The 19633-nt window shown below is 53.5% G+C and overlaps 2 protein-coding genes across 2 annotated transcripts; both read right to left on the bottom strand.

Moving 5' to 3' along the window:
- Positions 1–4816: 4816 nt before the first annotated feature.
- On the bottom strand, positions 4817–5810 carry BZA05DRAFT_88231 (uncharacterized protein). Its single transcript, XM_051488748.1, has one exon. The coding sequence runs from the start codon at positions 5604–5606 to the stop codon at positions 5001–5003; it is 606 nt and encodes a 201-aa protein (XP_051337916.1). The 5' UTR covers positions 5607–5810; the 3' UTR covers positions 4817–5000.
- Positions 5811–17205: 11395 nt separating this feature from the next.
- On the bottom strand, positions 17206–17698 carry BZA05DRAFT_446363 (uncharacterized protein; the record flags this gene model as incomplete). Its single annotated transcript, XM_051487074.1, has 3 exons — positions 17206–17235; positions 17307–17371; positions 17464–17698. The coding sequence occupies 3 exons, from the start codon at positions 17696–17698 to the stop codon at positions 17206–17208; spliced, it is 330 nt and encodes a 109-aa protein (XP_051337915.1).
- Between the last annotated feature and the right edge of the window lie 1935 nt (positions 17699–19633).

Here is a 19633-nt window from a genome sequence, read left to right as displayed (position 1 = left end):
ATATCGCTGTAGTCGTGATTGGATTGATGACTGGCACCTCGGCTTCCCGAAGCCTCTGCATATTTCCCGTCCAAGGGAATGTTGAGAGGACAGTTATTTGTGGAGGTAGAGGACGCACTAGATTGTGTAGGGGAATACGCCGCCTGTGTGCCGCTGCTAGACCGCTCATCATACTGTGGCCGTTGCTGCTGCTGCTGCTGTTGAGGCTGGTGCGGCACAGTCGGCGAATACGACGGATGAGGTCCAAACAGAGATCCCGAGTCGTGCTCGGATTTGATGTGAGTGGGTTGGATCGCGAACGAAGCGGCTGCAGCCGACGTCGAAGCATGCTGATATTGTTCGGGCGAATACTGCTGATCCGGATATCCCGGAGATATGGGCAGCGGTTCCTGGTACCGGTATTCACTTTCGTGCTGGATGGGCGACGACAGCGGCACGCGCACGTTGATCCTCGGACCATCGTAGGTCGGCGGGTTCTGAGCGCGCTCCTCGTAGATCTGTCTCAGATGTGGAGGCAACGTCTGATCCAGCGGAGTGATGCCGTCGTCGCGGAAAAGCGGCGGGGCAGGCGCGATTGGCCGCTGCAGGTGCGGCGGACCCGGTGGAGCGGGCTGCAGGTTGACATATTGCTGCGCGAAGCGCGGGTTCGCAGCGCCGATCGCTCGCGGAGGAAACAACCCGTGCATCCCATCCTTGAACACGACCCTCTGGTTGTAGCCCTCGCACACACGTTTCGACTTGATGCAGTTTCCGCATGTTGGTCGCTCTTCTCCGCACTTTATGCGTCGCTTTCGGCAGGCTAATCGGAGAAAACTCAGAGTCAGTCTTCAATGCTCGGTCTTCACGTTCGAACCCGCAACAGAAGGAAGGAAGAGAGAGTGTGTATGTGTGTGTGAGATGAGATGTGTTTCGCACTTAGACAGCCAGTCTTGGTTCGTTTCCGTGAAACCTTCGAGGTTTTAGGCGCACCTGAGCCTGCATCCCCGGATCCGCCGTCGCTATTGTCCGTCGACTTGCTGTGCGATGCCGAGCCGTCGATTGTGGGACTAGTCAGGGGTAGATTCCGATCAGACATCGAGGAAGCCTCAGAGAGGTTGTAACCGTCAGACGCCATGATGGCTGCGTGGTAGGCGGCGTCGGCTGGGGCGGAGGGTATTCGGTGTATTGGGTGGGGGGGAGTGAATGTTTCCTTCCTGGCTCGAGGATGTCTGGTATATAGCTTGGCCGACGGCGAGGAGGACGATGATGGACGACTAACCAGGCACCTAGTTCAAACTATTTTTTCTTTCTTTTTTTCTTTCTTTTTTTTCCCTTTCTCTCCGGGGCAGGGTCAAGTTCGATAACAATGATCTGAGATGACGATGGTGGTGGGTTCCGGTGGAATCCTTCCACTTTTTTCCAACGGCCGCTAGGGATGTCGTGGGAAGTGGGGCGGATATGCCAAAGAGCGTGAGTATCCCTTTGGAGCCGGTCGAAAGGAGTGGTGGCAGGAGCAGTAGCGGCAGCGACCAATAACAGACCCACAGCCAAAGTCGGGGTAGATTGGTGGATTGGTAGGTTGGGGGACTGGTGGACTGGTGGATTGGGTGGATTGGGTGGATTGGCGATTGTAGCGCGGTACCTGTCGCTAGCGATCGGTATGGTCGAAGGCAGTAGCGGAGATGTTATGGAGTGTTATGTTATGTTAATGCGTTATCCTCTTATGTGATGAGATGCTAAGGTAGCAGATGGGGCGGGCCGGGGGTTGTTTGGTGGTGTGGGCACGGCGGGGGGGCGGCGAAGCTGCAGAGAACTACTGAGGGATCGTGGGTCTGGGGGGTGGTCGGGGAGCGGGTACAGTTCGGTGATCGGGTGGTGCGAATATATATGCGTCGCGTCCAGAGGTCGATCGACTACCGATATGGTTGGTATCTCTCTCTCTTTTCTCTTCGTAGTTGACGAGTGTTCTCCGTGTGAAATCCGCGAAACAAAGACCGTGTTATTCTCTTGCTCTCTCACTTTCCACACACGCCTACTTCCGGAAGCTCGGTCTCCTTCTCCTTCTTCTTTTCCTATGCAGACGCTATCGCAGACGATGATGTTGACTATTTCCGTCGCTGGTATGCTGACTTGACATTCTCTTCGTTCGGAGGATTGGGGGGGTGGATCCTTTTTTTTTCTTTCTCTCGATAGGCGAGAAGAGTAGCAGTAGGAGGTGGAGTAAGGTAGGAGGCAGACGAAGAGTCTATAAAACCCGCCCCTCAGCCTTTATTCCTCTTCAGGGGTTGGACAGTAGTAATGGGTATGGAAGTAGGCAACGTATGGATGGGAGTGGTGGGAGGGTTGGGGTTGGGATGGGGTTTGGGTTGGGGAGGGGAATCGGACGGGGGGTGTGTGTGTCTTGGTTGGGAATCTGCACCGTATGTAGCGTACTATTCGTACCCAGAGGACCCACGAGTAGCTAGAGTACCGTAATGCGCACCGAAAACGAGAGGGAGAGCGAAAGAAGCCTGCGAGGCATCTACCCTAGTGCGAGCGTGGCAGTGGTGGTGGTGGTGGTGGTGGTGGTGGTGGTGGTGGTGGTGGTGGTGGTGGTGGTGGAGGATGTGGATGTGGATGTGGTTGGGGTGGTGGTGGAGGTGGGAGGTGGTGGTGGTGGTGGTGGGCGATGTGGTGGAGGAAGCGGGAAAATCACAGCTGCCACCGCCTTCTGGCCCGCCCGCCCACCTCAACCCGAGAAAATAAATGCGACAGGTCACTCTCCGACCAACCCGTTCTGTCATAATTCAATTCCCACACTCGGTGGCAGCAAGGACCATCCCTTCGACGTCCGCCGCCCAATAGGGAGCCTCCAATCCAATCTGCGCTGGGAAGATGAAGACCAACACGGAGACGGAAACTTCGATGGGCCACACATGCTACGGTACGCTGCAGTACATGGTATCATGGCATACCGTATGTAGCATCAACTTGGAGCTTCTCGGCCCTCTGCCTTGCCTCGTCTCGCCTCGTCTCCGTTGCTGCTGCTGCGCGCGATTAACGATTACGGTGCTAATTTGAGCGCGATCAGGGGATTTGGGTTGGGACCGGAACGAGGCTACCAACCAACCTGGTACTCCGGTACCTACCGGACTCTTGTCTGAACATCCCCCCGCACCAGAGTCCCGACCAACGAGACGTCCAAGGCCTTCTCTGGTCTTTCACTGGTCTGCCTGCTTCTTCCGAAATGACGATACCAGAGACACGGCGGAACAGCAACTCCGAACCGCCAACGGCCAACGGGCAGAATGCAGAACGGAAGAAAAAAAGGGGGTCTCCGGAGTCCCGGTGCCGCCCATCACCCATCACGATCCAACCGCTCCCGGCCACTGGTGTCCACCCCTCCGCCGCTCAACCCAAACCCAAACCTGACCCCCCACTCCTACACAGGTATCGATACTCTGGGAATGTTCCCCTTGCGTCCGTGGTGTTTCGCACGATACCGTTCATCATGCTGCTACATACGGTACGCAGTTGATGCAGGGAGAGGGCGTGGGAGGATTGTTGGCGCTGAATCTCGTTGCAACTTGCGATGAACTGCTGCGCAGAGTCCCAATAGTTCGATAGTCTACATATCTGTTGATCGACTTGCGCGATAGATACATGAGGTGTATCGTACTGGGTACTGGGTACTGCCTAGGAGACCATGAAAAGCTTGGTGCTTGGGTATTTGGGCGTTCTTCTGCTTGGGTTCTTTGCTTTGCTTGGGTGCTTGGATAGAGTATCTAGAGTACTTGCCCAGGTACTTGGATGCTTTGTCTGGATGCTGTGCTTTGCTTGGATGCTTGATACGATACGCTCTCCGGGGATATGTAGAGATAGAAGGTGGACGGCAGGCAAGCAGGCACAGCGGAATCGTTTCGTGTGGGGGCGATACCCATGAAGCGATGCGAAAGCCCATTGCCCATTGCCCACCGTAGCCTTCGTTCGGGGGGTGCATATCCGACATCCCCATGGAAGTCTCTTCCCAGGGGCCAGCAGCGCGTATGGTATCCGACAGAGCAAGCCTTGACGGAGCATCGTCTACATATGCGCATTGCGATCGGACAGAGTTACCTGCGCGCAGTGCCCGAGAGGAGCTGAACACAATATAGTAGAGTATGTACAATGCCTTTCCCAGTCCCTTTGCCAGTCCTTTTCCCAGTCCCCTCCCCCACATCCCCATCCTCGATCGCTGCTCACAACCTTCAAGTTGCAATGCGCATGGGCAAGCATAAATAGACCCATCTACCCTACCTCTGTATCTACTCTATCTGCATCCTGGAGCTGGCTGCTGGAGCTGGATAGATGGACGGCGACATACATGTCTGTATGCCGTACTGTCTGTATGCCGTACTGTCTGTATGCCGTACCTATTCTGTATGCCGCACCTATGCCGTACCTATGCTGTATGCTGTATGCTGTATGCTGTATGCTGTATGCTGTATCCATAGTAGCTACTCTACGTTGCTGCTGGTCCATGCTCGGTTCTAGACCTGGCGTCCCAGCTCTTCCTCGGCGTCCCAGCTCTTCCTCGGCGTCTCCGGAGTCGCACAGCCTTTGGTCTACATACTCCTGCTTCTTGCTTCTTGCTTTCCATCGACAACCAGGACAACCCACAACCCGACAACGGTAGATACATGATCAGGTACTTGGGTATGTACTTGGGTATGTAGATTAGATAGAGATACTGAGATACTCGCAAGCGATCCAACTACCGCCTGACCGGCCGACGCGATTGTGAGCCCGTCTGCAACGGTGATTCGACTCGTAGAGTGGCAGAGTCGCGGAGTCGCAGTCCCGCGTCCCTTCCTTCCTCCTCCTCCTCATCATCCCATCTCCGCGCCCTCTCCCAGAGTGTCGTTGTTGTTGTTACTGTGGCCGCCTGTCTCGGAGCGGAGCGGAGATGACGATGTCTTCACGATGTCTTGACTCTTTCGGACTCCGCTGCGTAGGTACTCTACAGTACTCCAGGTATGCTCAAGGCCGTCCAGCCTCACGAGTCACCACTGCACACTGCAGCTACCCTTTTCCCCCTCCCTTCCCTTCCCTCCGTGCTCAGTACTCCGGCGGACTGCTTCGTGCTCAGTGGACTGCGCCGGTGGAGTGCGTTGGTGGAGTGCGTGAACATGCAACTTCCCGGGGGAAGAGTTACTCCAACCCCAACTCCAAGTATCTCGGTGCGACCGCGTCCCTCGACCCCGTCCCCGTCCCCGTCCCTCATCCACCCCGTCCCTCGATCTTCGAGAGCGCTCGGCAGCGGACGCTCGTCCAATCCGGTGGGGGCCCTTGGGCCTGGGGGGTCGCCCAGCGCCTTCTGCCCAGCGCCTTCTGCCCAGCGCCTTCTGCCCTGTGCCCAGCGCCCTGCCCACTGCAGTCCCCGTTGCAGTCTCCAGTGCAGTTTCCATTGCAGTCGCCATTGCAGCACCTAGGCCCCAAAGTTCAAACTCAAACTTAAAAGAAATGCCCGATATTTTTAGTCGCGGGCGTGTGGGACTGGGGCGGTGGGGCGAAGCCACCCGCTGCCAGGCTGTGGGCTGTGGGCGGGTCCTGTGGGCGGTGGGCTGGGCGGTGGGGAGGTCACTTGCATACCGCAGAGTAGAGTACATAGAGTAGAGTATGTATGATAGAGTACACAATCCGCAGATCGAGAGTACTATTGTAGGCACAGGGACTCAGGGAGAGAGGGGGGAGAGGGAACTGGGACGGGGAACTGGAGACTGGGGAAATGGGGAAACTGAGGTGGGCAGCCAATACGTGCGCAGCAGTCCTGAACGGCGAACTTTGGATTTTGGAGTCTGAAAGAGTCGTCCCTTCAGGCTGTGCACAGCAATGCACACTGCACTCGGGAGGTTATTAATGGATTGCGCGTTTTCTAAATTTTGGTGGGTGGGCACTGATCGAGCACTGGGTGGGGGGTGGTGGCTTGACTCATCTGCGCGGGGGACCAATGACTTCTACTGCTAGCAGTGATGGAGACTGGAGTGGTCATACGCACCCGCATGAGACCGTGTAGAGAACTGTACCTATCGTGAATGGAACAGGGAACCGGCGAGCGTCGAGAGCTGAATGTGAAGGGCGACGTGAATGGGCACCGTCGATCGTGAATGGACGCCGTCGAACTCGTTGAAGAGACGATAATTTACCCCACCAGCGAACAGGATCGCAGGATCACGGGAACACTGAGTGACTGGACAATGAATGGGAGCTTGGAGGAGTGATTTTCTCCCTCGAGTGACGAGTCTCCACGTCGCCACGAATAGCTACCAAGCATGTGCTAGCGGAACTTGGAAGCCACAGAGGGCGAGAGGCGACTCGCCGCCCACCCTACGGTACCACGCCTATTTACGCGCACCGAAATCGCTATTTACCGAAATCGCTATTTACCGAAACCACTACCGAATTCACTACCGAACCCGATTCTCGCCTCTCGAGTCTCCCTCCTGAATCCTAGGCCCTAGGCCCTAAGTCCTGACAGCCAGCGAAACGGGATATCACGAGGATCCGGGGGGAGGTGATCTCCCAGCGAGCGAGTGAGCGAGTGGAACCGCGGTCCATGGGACAGATAACATGACATGTAGAGTAGAGTACGAACAGAACAGAATAGAACAGCCAATCGATCCGCTCTCCCCCGTGCGACGGCGACGCCACAGGGTAAACAACTTGACCACGACCAATCCCGAGCCAGAGCCAGGGCCAGAGCCAAAGCCAGTCGAACCAGTCGAAACCAAAGTGAGAGTACCTACCCGTCTGCCGAACGAAATCACTCCTCAATCCTCAATCCTCAATCCTACATACGCGCGCCGAAATCGCTGCCGAAACCTCTCTTTCGAATTTCGAGTGTCGAGTCTCGACGCCATCCTTCCAGCAAGCGAGTGAGTGAGCATTCGAGACCACGGGGGGCGAGACGAAACGAGACCAGCCGTACAGCAGTTTAGGGGCAAAACAACAGGAAGCATCACAGCCAATCCTGCCAGTCGCAGCCAATCCCATAGAGACGAGTCGAGGCGGGGCTCTTACCCGCCCGCCTGCCCAGTACCTGCCGCGGTTACCTATAATACAGGTACATATCGGTATTCCACGGCGTCTGCTGCGAATACCGTAGGTAGCGAAATCCCTCCGGCTGTTCCATCACGCTCCTGCGAACAAATATGTACCGTAGGTAACCTCCGCACCAGGAGTGCGTGGAATCCGCAGATGCCCCCATCCCCGCTCCGCCCACCAGCCCACCAGCCCACCAGCCCGCCAGCCCGCCAGCCCGCCAGCCCGCCAGCCCACCAGTCCACCAGCCTGCCCGTCGAGCATGCCAAAGTCGGTACCGAGTCCCTAGTCTCTGGAGCGACAAGCACAGATCCACCTCTAGATAGTACCACCACCACCACCACTGTTACGCAGGTACGCACGGAGCATCGATCGTGCTCGAACAGAGTAGAGTAGATGCCGGTAGAGTAGACACCTCTAGAGTAAACAGTAGGTGCTTGCTGGGAAGGATATGTATAGACTACGGCACAATGTAGGTACACTATGTGTGCGTCGGTGCTCTGGGTAGATGCTTGGAGAGCGTGCGGTGTAGCGGATATATTAGCTTGCCAGGTATGCCGTTTGTTGATCGTGATGTTATTTTGACTGCCATGTGGGCTGGGGTGTAGAGTACCAAGTCGAGTGATGGGTAGTGAGCAAGCGAGCGAGTGCGAATCCATGTCACGCGAGAGTTCCAACCAAAGTGAAATGATTAGAATGAGGCAGCTGGCAACTCCACCTACAGTACAGTTCAACGTGAAACACAATAATCTATCGTTCTCCTCCTTGTCGGTTCTTTTGGCTGTTGCCTCCGCTGTCAACAGTACAGCTCAAGGTGCAACACAACAATCCATCGTTCTCCTCTCCATCGCCTCAACCTCTCTCCCCGTCCTCCTTCTCAGACACTCTCACCATCCTCCTCATCACAATCTCACTCTCTCCCTCGTCACGATTTCATTCTCCACCTCTCAGGACATCGCCATTATCCTCTTCCTCGCCATCTTCCATGACCAAAGTAGTCCTGGGCGAACCCCAGAGCTGAACTTTTGCATACCGGGGCTGCTGCCGCCGTTATCCGGCAAGCACCCCAGCCCCGTTGTGATTCGGCGAGGCGCCACCTCTAGGTGTTGGGATATAAGCGTGTCCTCTGTTGGTTGCAAAGACAAATTAACATATTTTTTGATCCAGGAAGGGAGGGGAGAGGTACTATTCCATAGGATCCTTCCACCTCAACCAAAAGTTGAAGTCTGCCAACTGTGGTTGAGGCGGAGGCCTGTTAAGGTCGCGTACCTTGCCGCTGTCGTCGTGAAGATGGAATTCCGAGGAACCTCCGTTGGTCGAGGAGCGGAACTCCACGAGGCGGCGGATGAGGAGGGAAGGACGGTGGCGGCGATGTCTGCCGTGCAGAACAATGTACATGTCATCCGGCAAGAAGCCATTGCCGTGCTCGGGTTGGTGTAGCTAACCCGATACTTATACACTCGATTCTGATGTTAGCCATGACTCTAGCTTGACGTAGGGGTTGGAATAATTACCGTTGGAAGGTGGCAGCTCGGCTTCGGAATGATCGTAACCTATCTACCGTTAACTCTCATCGAAGAGACCAGTAGCAATGGGTCATTCGGGCATTGAGTGAGGGCTGACCTGGTCTGTGTGATACATCTCATTGCCATGTTAGCCATGATTCGTTCGAAGACGTGAAACTCAGGGAGGAAATAATTACTTACCGAGAAGCCTTCTAGGAGTCTGGGAAATCATTCAAGGTAGCCTATTGGCTTAGGAAAAGGGTGTAACAGAGGAAGAGTGCGGGATGAGAGGTCGGAAAAGGTAGCCAAGTGGCTTAGGAAAAGGTTGTAACAGAGGAAGAGTGGGGGATGAGGTTGGAAAAGGGAAAGTCCGAGAAGTCATTCCTGGTAGCCGACTGTCTGAGGAAAGGGTATTCATAGGCGGGAATGTTGTTGGTTATATTTTTAGACTTATTAAACGTATTTAAAAAGATCTGACTCGTCTCGAAAATTCTGTGAGATGTAGAAGAAAATTGAACCTAAAGTTGCAGCGAGGCATGAAAAGTATGTGTGTTTGATAGCGGATAGAGAGAGAGAGGAGGGGGAGGGAGGGGGGTTTATATAGAGGAAGGCGGGAGAGAAAGAGAAGAGAGCGGGGGGAGGGCGGGAGGGAGAGCCAGGGGGAGAGATGTGTTTGACAGCGCAAGAGGAGAGGGAAGGCAGAGAGCGGAGGGAAGGCCGGAGGGAGGACCGGGGGGTGAGGTGTGTTTGATAGTGGAAGGGAGAGAGGGAAGACGGGGTAATATAAAATTGTTCTCGCGGTCACTACTTGGTTGGAATTCCACCGCAGATGCCGCTAACCTGTGGTGGAATCTCAGTTCCCCGAATAGGGATCTGAACAATATATTTCACTTCGAACAAAGGAAATATTTTGGCCGACAGTGCTTGCACGACTGAATTTTGGCCGACAGTGCATTGGAGGACTCAATTTTGGCCGACCCGTCATATAAATGCAATCACAACACCAGGCAGCTCTGTTCTCCTTCCAACTCATGTCCGATAACACCACAATCCATCACATAGCCCTCGGAGGCATTGTCACCATCCAGCAGTACGAGTTCCCTTCCATCTCTCGGTAATGATTCCTTCCTTTCTTTTCCTTACCGCCCAATAATTCCACTCTCTCTACAACCCTACTTATATGCCAGCTCACCGCAGTAGCAGAGACGCTCGCCTTCACGAAGAAGTCCACCACTACCCCCATCCCCACCTCCCTCACCACCTTCCCTCACACCTTTCTCTTCACCTTCATCCCCACCTTCCTCTCTACATTTCTTTACACTATTTTACACCTTTCTCGCAACCTTTCTCTTCCCCTTTTGTTCTACCTCCCCCAATACCTACCTTCTTCTCCACATTCCTCTCCACCTTCCTCTCTTACCTCTCTCGACGCCTCCCTTTCCACAATTTTCTCCACATTTCTCACCACAGGTTCAGCGGTTATCGGTAGCGGGCCTGACATCTAATCACCTTACCCGTCAGGTACGTATCAAGCACAGAGTGTCTGGGGAACTACATATTCAGGTCAACTAGCATTCCGCTAGGGTTCATGCTGCCCTTGATGCTGCTACGGACTCATCTTCTCTGGCCAGGGGTCTTGGAACGGAACGATGATACCTCATCATCTCGGGACGAACGGGTCCTCTTCGGCGTCTTCGGCCCCCGTCAATAGTCCTCTCCAACGCCGGGCGTGTGGCTCGAGACCTCCCGGCCCTTCCCGCTTTCTGGAGTTGACTACTCCCTCATCCCTCATCAAATAGCGACATGCCCATGACCTTCACCACGAAGTACACGACTCAAGGGAAAGAAGTAAAGCGAGATCTACGAAAAAATCACCCATCATCACGCATTCTCCGTCCCACGCCCCGGCGTGCAGCTTAGCTCCGACCGCAGCACGTTCATCGTTGACATAACCCCAGCCCCCGGGAACGAGTTCCTCACAAGAGTGAGAAGCAGTGAAAACCGACACCACTTGCCATCAACATGCAATCCACTTGCACTTGCCCGCTGGATCTTGACGGATTACCGCTCGGCAAAAATGGATACACCACCGAGAGGCACTGTTTGGAGCGTCCGATGCCGTCCGTTCCTTTTAAGACCAACTTGACTTTCGATAGGACGCGGAGAAGTAAGTTCCAAGACGTTGCTGTCGGTATTGACGCTTGCCAACCTTCTCAACCCCGATGAGAAAGGTGTCATTTAGATGCGAGTGATGGGCCGGCGAAGCGGGTGTATTTTGGGATCATGCGCAGGGGAATGTTCACTACGGTCAACCAACCGGTCAAATGTATCTGCGAAAAGGCACTCTTTCGTGAGCCAACCTGTCAAGTGTAATTGTGGGCAAGATGACTGAGAAGTGCAGAGAGATGAGGCGTTAGACTGGACATAGGAACTGATTGGGAAAAAGGAACTTTAATGTGGGTTTTTGTAAAAGACTGATGGGCATGTCGCGGGTGCTTTTCCTTTTCATTTATCACCTTATTTTTCTTCTTTCTTTCTGTCTTTCTTTCTATCTTTCTTTCGATGTGCGGATGGGCCGGGCGGAGAGCAATTGGGAACCCACATCGAGCTTGGGGACAGTAGTCGGAGACAGTGGGGTGGAAAGGGTTATGTAATCTACCAAGATCTATCAAGGTCGAATGCAATGATGATTAAACAAAAAAACTGAGAAGTGCAGATCATGCTATCGCAGCAACACTGGAGTGCTCCAACATCGATCAAAGCGGATGACGATTGTTATTTGTATCATGCGGGAGGTACCCGCACTAGATAACCGCCAGAAGTTCGGACGTTGGCCGGCCCGCAGACATGCCCCCTCTTTATTACGTCCACCACCGGACGGATGCCGAAAAGGTAACGTATCTCGCGCCATTCTGCAGGCCATAACTAGCTGACATCCGGTGTATGGAAGTCTTCCCACTCGTGCGACTTTCGGAGGTCGATGAGGAGTTGGCAGGGCCTTCGAGTTACTGCAGGATCACCAAATGGGCGGTAAGGACTCTTGGGGCGGGGTAACTATGGGGTGGAGGAGGACGCCGCTGTTGTGAAGGTCGAGGTAGAGCTGGTAATCCATATCTCCTTCCATTGAATAACTCGGCATTAACACTCGGATCTCAGATGACAATTACAACTGTCATGAATTGTTCTTTCGACAGAAAATTTGGTTGTATTCTTTGCCATTGCAGGGGCAATGGATGGTGAGGCTCCTGCAGTTTGCAGGTAGATCTGACAGAGGAAACAGCGACGAATACGTCGACAAGGGAGGGGAGGCCCGGGAGGGGAGCGATTGTCTCGATAACCGGTGGATCCGGGGAGCCGCGTTCACATTGTTTTGTCTGTCGCTAATGTGAGATGTCAAGAACAATACTCCTGATCTGCGTTTGTCAGTGTTGTCAGTGTTGTCAGTATCGTCAGTGTGAGATGTCAGAAAAATACCCCTGAGCTGCACCCTCCGAAACACTTCGTACGCATGATGTCATTCGTTGAGATTCACTGCACTCGAACTTCATGGCGGGAAATTGCCGTCTCCTGCACCTGTCACCCGTTGTAGAGTCACTCACCCTACTTGAGTCAGCACCGGTAAGATTGGAGTAAGCTTCATCGGTATGCAAACTTTTTTTCTTTCAAAACGAGGCCCCGGCCTACTCGGTTAGTCGTGCCCCGAGTATAGTAGAACAATGATCGACCAACTCCGCAGCCTCGTCGCGGCTGCGCATCCGTTGCGCGGTCTGGAAGCTGGATGGTTGGATCCGTGCCACGGTCCACCGTCTCCTCCCCTGCAGCAACTCTGCATAAGCTTCTTCTTCTTCTTCTCAACTTAACCGCATCCCGTTATTTTTTGCAGGGTGACAGCGTGACAGCCACCCCAGTCCGACCCATCGCATCTGCTCCCCGGCCTCTAGCGAAAAAATAAACGGTTAATTATGAGCTGAGATCTCGGCCACCCCAATCCCCGGCGCTGCCCCGCCCTTGCCCGCTCCGATGGCACGGCCTGGTCAGCCTCGGAAACCGCTCCAATGCGGTTGGTTTGTGATCACCGCTCCGAGTGGCGACTTCGACGTCGACGACAAGTAAGCCTGGGCGCTTGTAGGCAGGTACGGTATCGAGTAGAGTAGACGGGCTGAGCTACCTATGACGGTCAGCAACTCCTTCTCCTCCTCCTCCTTCTCCTCCTCCTCGTCATCTAGTGTTCGACATAGTCCAGCCCATCCGTCCTGAGCCCCGCACTGCAGTGGACTGGACTGTATCTTGGCAGTCCGTCCCGGAGCGGTGTTCGGACGGACTAGTCCACCAGAAAGGTCGGATGGGACTTGATCTTGGCAATCCGTCCCGTCCGCACTGCAACCTGGACGGGACTATGGAGAACACTATCATACCTAGAGTATTGTACATCATACGAGTAGCTGGACCAGAACACCCTCGCCTGTAGTAACTATGATACCAGTGGCTACCCCCAGAAAACCAGCGAACACCAAGGCTGAGTCTTGAGATGAGACAGTGAAGAGAATGTGCACATTCCCCTCCCTACCCTACTACCTAGGACCGATACCTACCACATCTTTGAGTTTGCGGCGGTCACTTGGTAGGTAAGATATCGCCACCGTAAGCTGCAATCTGGATCGGGCAGTCCGCTCCCTTCCCTTCCCCTCTCGGGCTGAGGCTCACATCGATACACCATTCCTATTCCATTCCATTCTATCCTGCCCTCCATGATTTTCGTCTGAACCCTTGGGTTGGGCTGCGGGGGGGAGAGAAAAGAAAAAAGAGGCAAAGAAAAAAGAAGCAAAGAAAAAAGAAGAAAAATAAAAAAGAAGAAAAATAAAAAAGCAACGCGTAGAGTGCTTCACTTCTCCCCTCTGGTCGACGCTCTACTCCACAGCACCGGCTCACTAGCCATGTCCGGCCATGTATGTGTATGGGGCACAGTTCCTTGCTCGGAGGGCTTTGTTTTTGGGTTTCCATCCATGCCTGACTCCGTCTCAGCGCTCCAGCCAACCAGCCAGCAACAGTCGTGCGGCCTCGTACTCCACCCGCAACATCTGGCTCGGCGGCCTGCTACCAGTTAGCGGGGTTGATGGTCTTCTTGTTGTCACCTACTATCCTGTCGCAATTTTCGCCCTTTTCCGCTTCCTTTTGCTCTCTCTTTTTCTCTCTTTTTCTCTCTGTGGGCGCTCTTTTGTGGTGTGGGGTGGGGCGACTAGCGCTGTTTTCAAAACGGTCGGTGGCAAGAACCCGTGTCGCAAAAAGCCAAATGCCAAATGTCAAATGCGCAATGCACAATGCAAAACAGGTGGCTATTTGCTCACTTACGACCGCCGTATTCGCAGCGTCGCGGCTAGCTCGAAAGTCCAAAGGGTGCAAAAAAAAAAGTCATTGAGGATGCAGTTATTTTCGATAGAGGAACTTAATTCGACGCAAAGTCCGTCCAAGTTGTCCTATTCGCTCGTCTTCCACGACGGCGCGGTGGTTGTTGTCCGTTGGTGATATCGCCCAGGACCCTAGTTGGCACTGCATGGTCACAGTCAGTTCAAGCTGCTGAAGAAGGACGGAATTTGCCTTACCATGAATCCGCGGCGTAGGCGTTACCGCTGGACCGGTAAACTGGCGATTCGTACAACGTCTGTTTCGGGAAGCCCGATCGCCCGTCGTGGGCGAAAGTGGCTCACGCTCGACGAACGCTATCCATCGTCCTACAGCGGCCATAGTTGATATCCCTTGCCCGCTTCATTGTAGTAGCTTTCCCTGCCCCCTGCCCCCGCCGTGTCCTGATCCGACGATATATGCGTGCACGAAAGAAATAACACTAGGAGAGAAAAATGTTGTTCCCTCTTCCTACTCCGCCCCGACCTTGCATCTTCATCAGGAGATACCATGAATGATGGTGTGGGAAGGAACAGCGGGCATGACTCCGGCTCCTCGCCTCAGCACCCTCCTCCTCCTCTCGCCTCAGGTCTGCATCCATTTCTTCCCGCTTCCTGATCTGCCATTCGGATACCTCACTCGCTACATCTTCATCAGCAGCCTCTAACATCCGTCTCCTTACATCATAATTGGGGAGGAAATCGAAGATGGTCTGGCTGCGTCGCTCGTCTGCGAGAGTCGCTGCCAACGAGGCGTTTGAAGTCACTCGGCCAGCGAGTGATGGCACGTGAAGTGTTGCCCGAGAATTCTGGGGCATATTTGCCATGATCTGGTTAGGTTGCAAGCTTTTAATGATTAAATATCGTAGGTAACATCATACAGTGCTGATGGCCTCGAGGGTGGCATTATTGCCGGTAGTGGTGGTGAGGGTTGGGGCACCAGTAGTGATGGTAGAAGCAGCCATTATTGATATTGTGATTGTGGATTGTGGGAAATGAGAGGGTTTTGGCTCTTATTTTCGTTCTCGACGAGATGTGTAATGTGTGGAGCAGTTGGTGGTGAATATGAAGCTGGGAGGAAGAAGGACGGGGAAGAGAGAGAGAGGAATGGAGGATGAAGGAGAAACCTGATGGGGAGAAAACCCACTCGGTGCTTGAACTGAATCGCCGCTATGAGTCGTTATTGAGGCTTGTCGCAGCCACGGAGACATGAGATGTCTCTCGGTAGGGGTGACGTTCAGTGAAGCGCGCGGAGCAGAACATCTGATCCGTGTGTGCACGCCCGGGTATGTACTAGTAGCACAGTCACGGACTCGCAACAGTAGGGTGCAATACTAGATCATTTGATCGGTATACGACGATCATAGACGAACGCGTTGATGCTTCCAAAGTTCTACTCGGATACGAGCCGCACTCTCGCGGGAATCTCGAGTACTAGGCTACTAGCAGAACTGGAGCCGACTTGTAACTCTGCACTCTCGATCCACGGCTGCTTTCCATGCCCTCGGCTGGTTTCTAGTCACCAACAACGGCTAAGAAGAGTTGTTTCTCTGTCAGCTGTGCAAGAGGATGATATCGGCTTTGTGTGTGCGGCGAACGCTGTTCTTTTTTTGTTTTTGTTCAATCAGTAATTGCTGTATGGTGAAGCGGGGCAAAAAATACCCCCTTCACTATACAGTACTTGCGCGTTTGTCACTAGAGTATTCTTCGCTGTGGGAAGGAGTTCATATTTACTCGCTCGGTGGTCGAATGATTTCGTGTGATGTCAAACGTGCATCGACACCTTAGAATGTAGCGGTGTTTGCTGGAAAGCTAGCTTTGGAGTCACGCCTAGTGAGACACTAGGTTGAGAACGGCCCCAGGTAGACAGAAGAAGGACGGGATTGTAGAAGGGGGGTAGAGTGAGGGGCAAGAGGGTCGAACGTGAAGGACAGAAAAGTAGTGGTTCCGGCAAGCGTGCCAGAGATGCAACGAGAAGGGGACACAGCAGTCCAAGGACACACACTAAAAGGACCACCTGTGGAGTCCAGGTGGCAAGCAGAAAGACACACTAGAAAGAGCGGACACACGAGTCCAGACACATAGTAAAGTTGACCAACTAACGACTGTAACAAATCAGGAAGCAGGCAAGGAAAGAAAGAGAAGAAAGGAAGAAACAAAAAGTGGGGACCACCCTGGTTTAAATAGGGAGAGCCGAGAGGACCCCAGACAGACCCTACCAGACCGACGCGGCGACACCAGCTCAAAAGACCGGCAAAAACACCGTTGCTACGAGCAAGCACGATCAAAACAAAGCAGAAATGTCAGTGCAAAACAAGCGAGCCTAACCTCGCAGATCCCTAGCCGACAACCAGACATACCACCTTGGAAAGAATTCCGTCCAAGGTCCACGTCCGAGGATCAAAATACCGGTCAAAAACGGTAGTCAAGGATGTGTCCCACACTAGGGGCGCTAGTACCTAGTTCACCTATGAAATCCCATCTTTCCTCCCAACTCTTCCTCCATCTCTCCTCCACACATCCAGAACCAATCCCTATGCAGAACAATCATTACCCAACCATTAACCTCATCTCCTTCTTTTCAAAATCTCGACGAGAGTCTTGCTACGCTGCCAGACACCATTCCAAATTCCGAATATTCATACCCCCGTACAGATGATAAGACTGTTACGCCAACCGCTAACGAGGATATTGCCTACTTGTTGATTCATGCTACTGACTTATGATTGGTTTTCACGGTCCGATATCGGCGCCAAGGCTTACTCTTTGAGGTACGTGCTCTCCCCCCCACTTTGTACTTCCAGGATAACCTTACAGAGCTATCCTGCTCAGCCGTAGTAGCGAGGAACTGATGGATCCGTGCAACCAGTCTACAAAGTAGACTGTTGCAGAGACAGTAGACGGATCCGACCCTCGAGGCTGAGCGGAAAAGATCGGGGTTTTCTCTTCTGCTGCCAGCAAAGTTCTTTCCCCCTTCCTCCGGGAGTCCAAGTTGGGGGAGAGCCGACTTGCTCTCGGTGGATGGCCTCTCCGAAACCAGGTGACAGGCAGTTTCGTGTTGATGAGGAAGAAAAAAAAAGAAAGTATAACTTCCGAGTTATACGCGTATAGCTTGGCCTACTATCCACCCAGGTTATACGCGGAGGTTTTCTTCCTTTGCTGTGAGTCTGTGACAGCAAAGGTCTTTCCTCCTGGTCATGCATGCACAAAGCGCCGGTGAACTTTTTTCTATACGTCTTGTAAATCCCACTCGTATAGTACATCTAGTATAGTCCCATCTCCTTGATACCGCCCTTTGTTGCAAATACAAGCCCATCCCATTGTCAGCTTTTGAGACATTCCAGTGCCTCCAGTGCGCCATCACCCATGCTGCCGCGGCGATGAGAGTATGTGATTTTAGCCCCAGTGAAACCTCGTTCAGGCTCTGCGCTAATTGCAGGAGTGCCCAAATACTTGACTGCCGTCGACTGACATCGACTACAGTCTGTGGCGGCAAAATGTTGGGCGGATCGACACATCACCGTCCTCCGCCTCCATTGCCTCCTCGTTCGCGTGCACGGAATTATCCTCCGGCTTGTCCCCGACGATTATGACGTTGTCATCGCCGTCGTCGAAGCTAGCCGTCAGCTCGGCCAAGAAAGCCAAGATGTCAAGGAAACTGCTCACAGCCTCCAGGATGGCGCTATTGCCGGTGGTTGTGGCCGCGGGAGTCGAGGCGGCGGGGGTGATAGTGGTAGTGGGGGTAGCAGCGGCCATCTTTGAGATAGCGGTTGATGGTGGTGAATAAGAAGGAGAAGAAGGAGAAGGAGGATGAACAGCAAGAGAGCTGAAGGATGAAAGGGGGTTCTTCGAATTGCGTGGATTACCATAGTTCCGTTGCAACTCGAGAGTCGCAAGTGGCTAGTGATACACTTGAGCAACTAGAATGGAACGTCAACACTCATTGATGGACGCGTAGAAACTAAGACAGCGGAGCTACGGCGGTTGAGGCGCTTGTTCGCTTGGCCACATTACACGCGACCTAGCCAGGAGACGCGATAAAACTTCAACCACCAAACCGCACATGACGAGTGACGGAAAGCGAATCGTTGGTGAAGGCCGACGAACGACCAACCAAGGAGAAACGCCGCGCACGCGCTGCACTGCTGTGAAGCTCATCCGACCGCTCCCGAAGCACAGAACACTGAAAATACAACTAGTCGATCCGGCGGTGGTCCTTCCGAGTATGTACCAACTCTCATTTTTTTGGTTTTTGTGTTGGGGGGCGCATCAGGGTTTCATCCTCGCCAGCGGCTGAATCCCGCTGCCAACGAGGGCTCAGTGGAATCAACCGGGCTCCGAAACGAAGCACGCAGGTATTTGCTTGGTATCATCACCCGATACGGTACCCAACACCACCGCATGAAAAAACCCAACAAGAAAAAATCCAAATAACCACAAACTAGATACGCACAGCCACAGCGAGCACGGCTGTGCACCGGCATTCTTCCAGCCAAGAATGCGCCAGAAGAAGGAACAGAATCAACCACTGCACTGCACTACAGCAGTTGAAGCAGCGGCAGTGCCGGGGTCGCGGTCGCGGTCGCAATTCTTGCAGGACGGTGGAGTCTCGACATCCCCACCGTGTTCGCCGGTGTACCTGTGTATCCCTACTTGTTAGGATTTTTTCCACGGTCAGCGCGGCTGCTATGTATGTAGATATGGACATACGTACCGTGGCATGTCCCTGTCAGACCGGGTACTCTAGGTACCAGCTGACGTAGATAACGAGCAGTGCGCACTCCTCGTCGGTATCGCAGCGAGGTGGAAGCGCCCGTGTCTCGGATCGGAATGACAGGAGGTAGGGTATGGCGGGTTCGCGTCGGGCTTTGTGGAGCCCGAGCTGCTATGTATGGTGCCTACCCCCGACTGGCGGAGTCGCTAACTATGGATGGTTGTCCGATGTGCGAGTGGGAGAAGGGTAGTCAATGGCGGGGAGTGTGTATAGTAATCACAGGCTGGGCGATGGGCCACCCGCCGACTGAGACTTGCGTGCGGGCCACCAGTAGATTAGGAATAAACGGTACTACCGTGGGGTCCGAATATGCGGTAGCTACTACTACCATCTATGATTGAGTACTACCTAAACTTGGTACTTCGCTGTCTCTCTTACTTGCGATTCACTGTTGATGTCCTCGCAGCGATTACTGTGTTTGACTGACTGGACTCCAGTACCCGCAAACCGTTTATCCCACCCCCTGGCCCGCTTACTGTACGCATAACTACTATGCAGTAGAGTACAGACGCTACCAGTTATAGTTGGTGCTCTAGGTATGTCGGTTCGTACGGTCGCCACATTCTGGATATGTAACAGTTCCTTCCATCCAGTCACGAGTCCTGACTCCCCAACCGTCACGACGACGCAAGAGTGAGTGAGAAGCGATGCTCTTCAATTCAATTCCTTGCCTGTAGGCGATATTCTACATACATAAATACAATCCCAATATCATATCATATCATATCATATCATATCATCCCATATCATAGCTATCCGTCAACTACATATTACATACTACCGTAACACGCACTCTATCGTACATGCATTCAAATTCAATCGTGCTGTATGTAGCCTATATGCGTCCCCCCCGCCTTCTTCATGGTGCCCCATAATTCAACGCTCTGCAGCAGGCGACACCTCTGGAGTCCGGACAG

Source organism: Tricharina praecox (genome assembly GCF_024521635.1).
Source record: "Tricharina praecox strain CBS 144465 chromosome Unknown BZA05scaffold_18, whole genome shotgun sequence".
In the NCBI taxonomy this organism is placed as follows: domain Eukaryota; kingdom Fungi; phylum Ascomycota; class Pezizomycetes; order Pezizales; family Pyronemataceae; genus Tricharina; species Tricharina praecox.
This window is presented reverse-complemented; position numbering and strand designations above follow the sequence as displayed.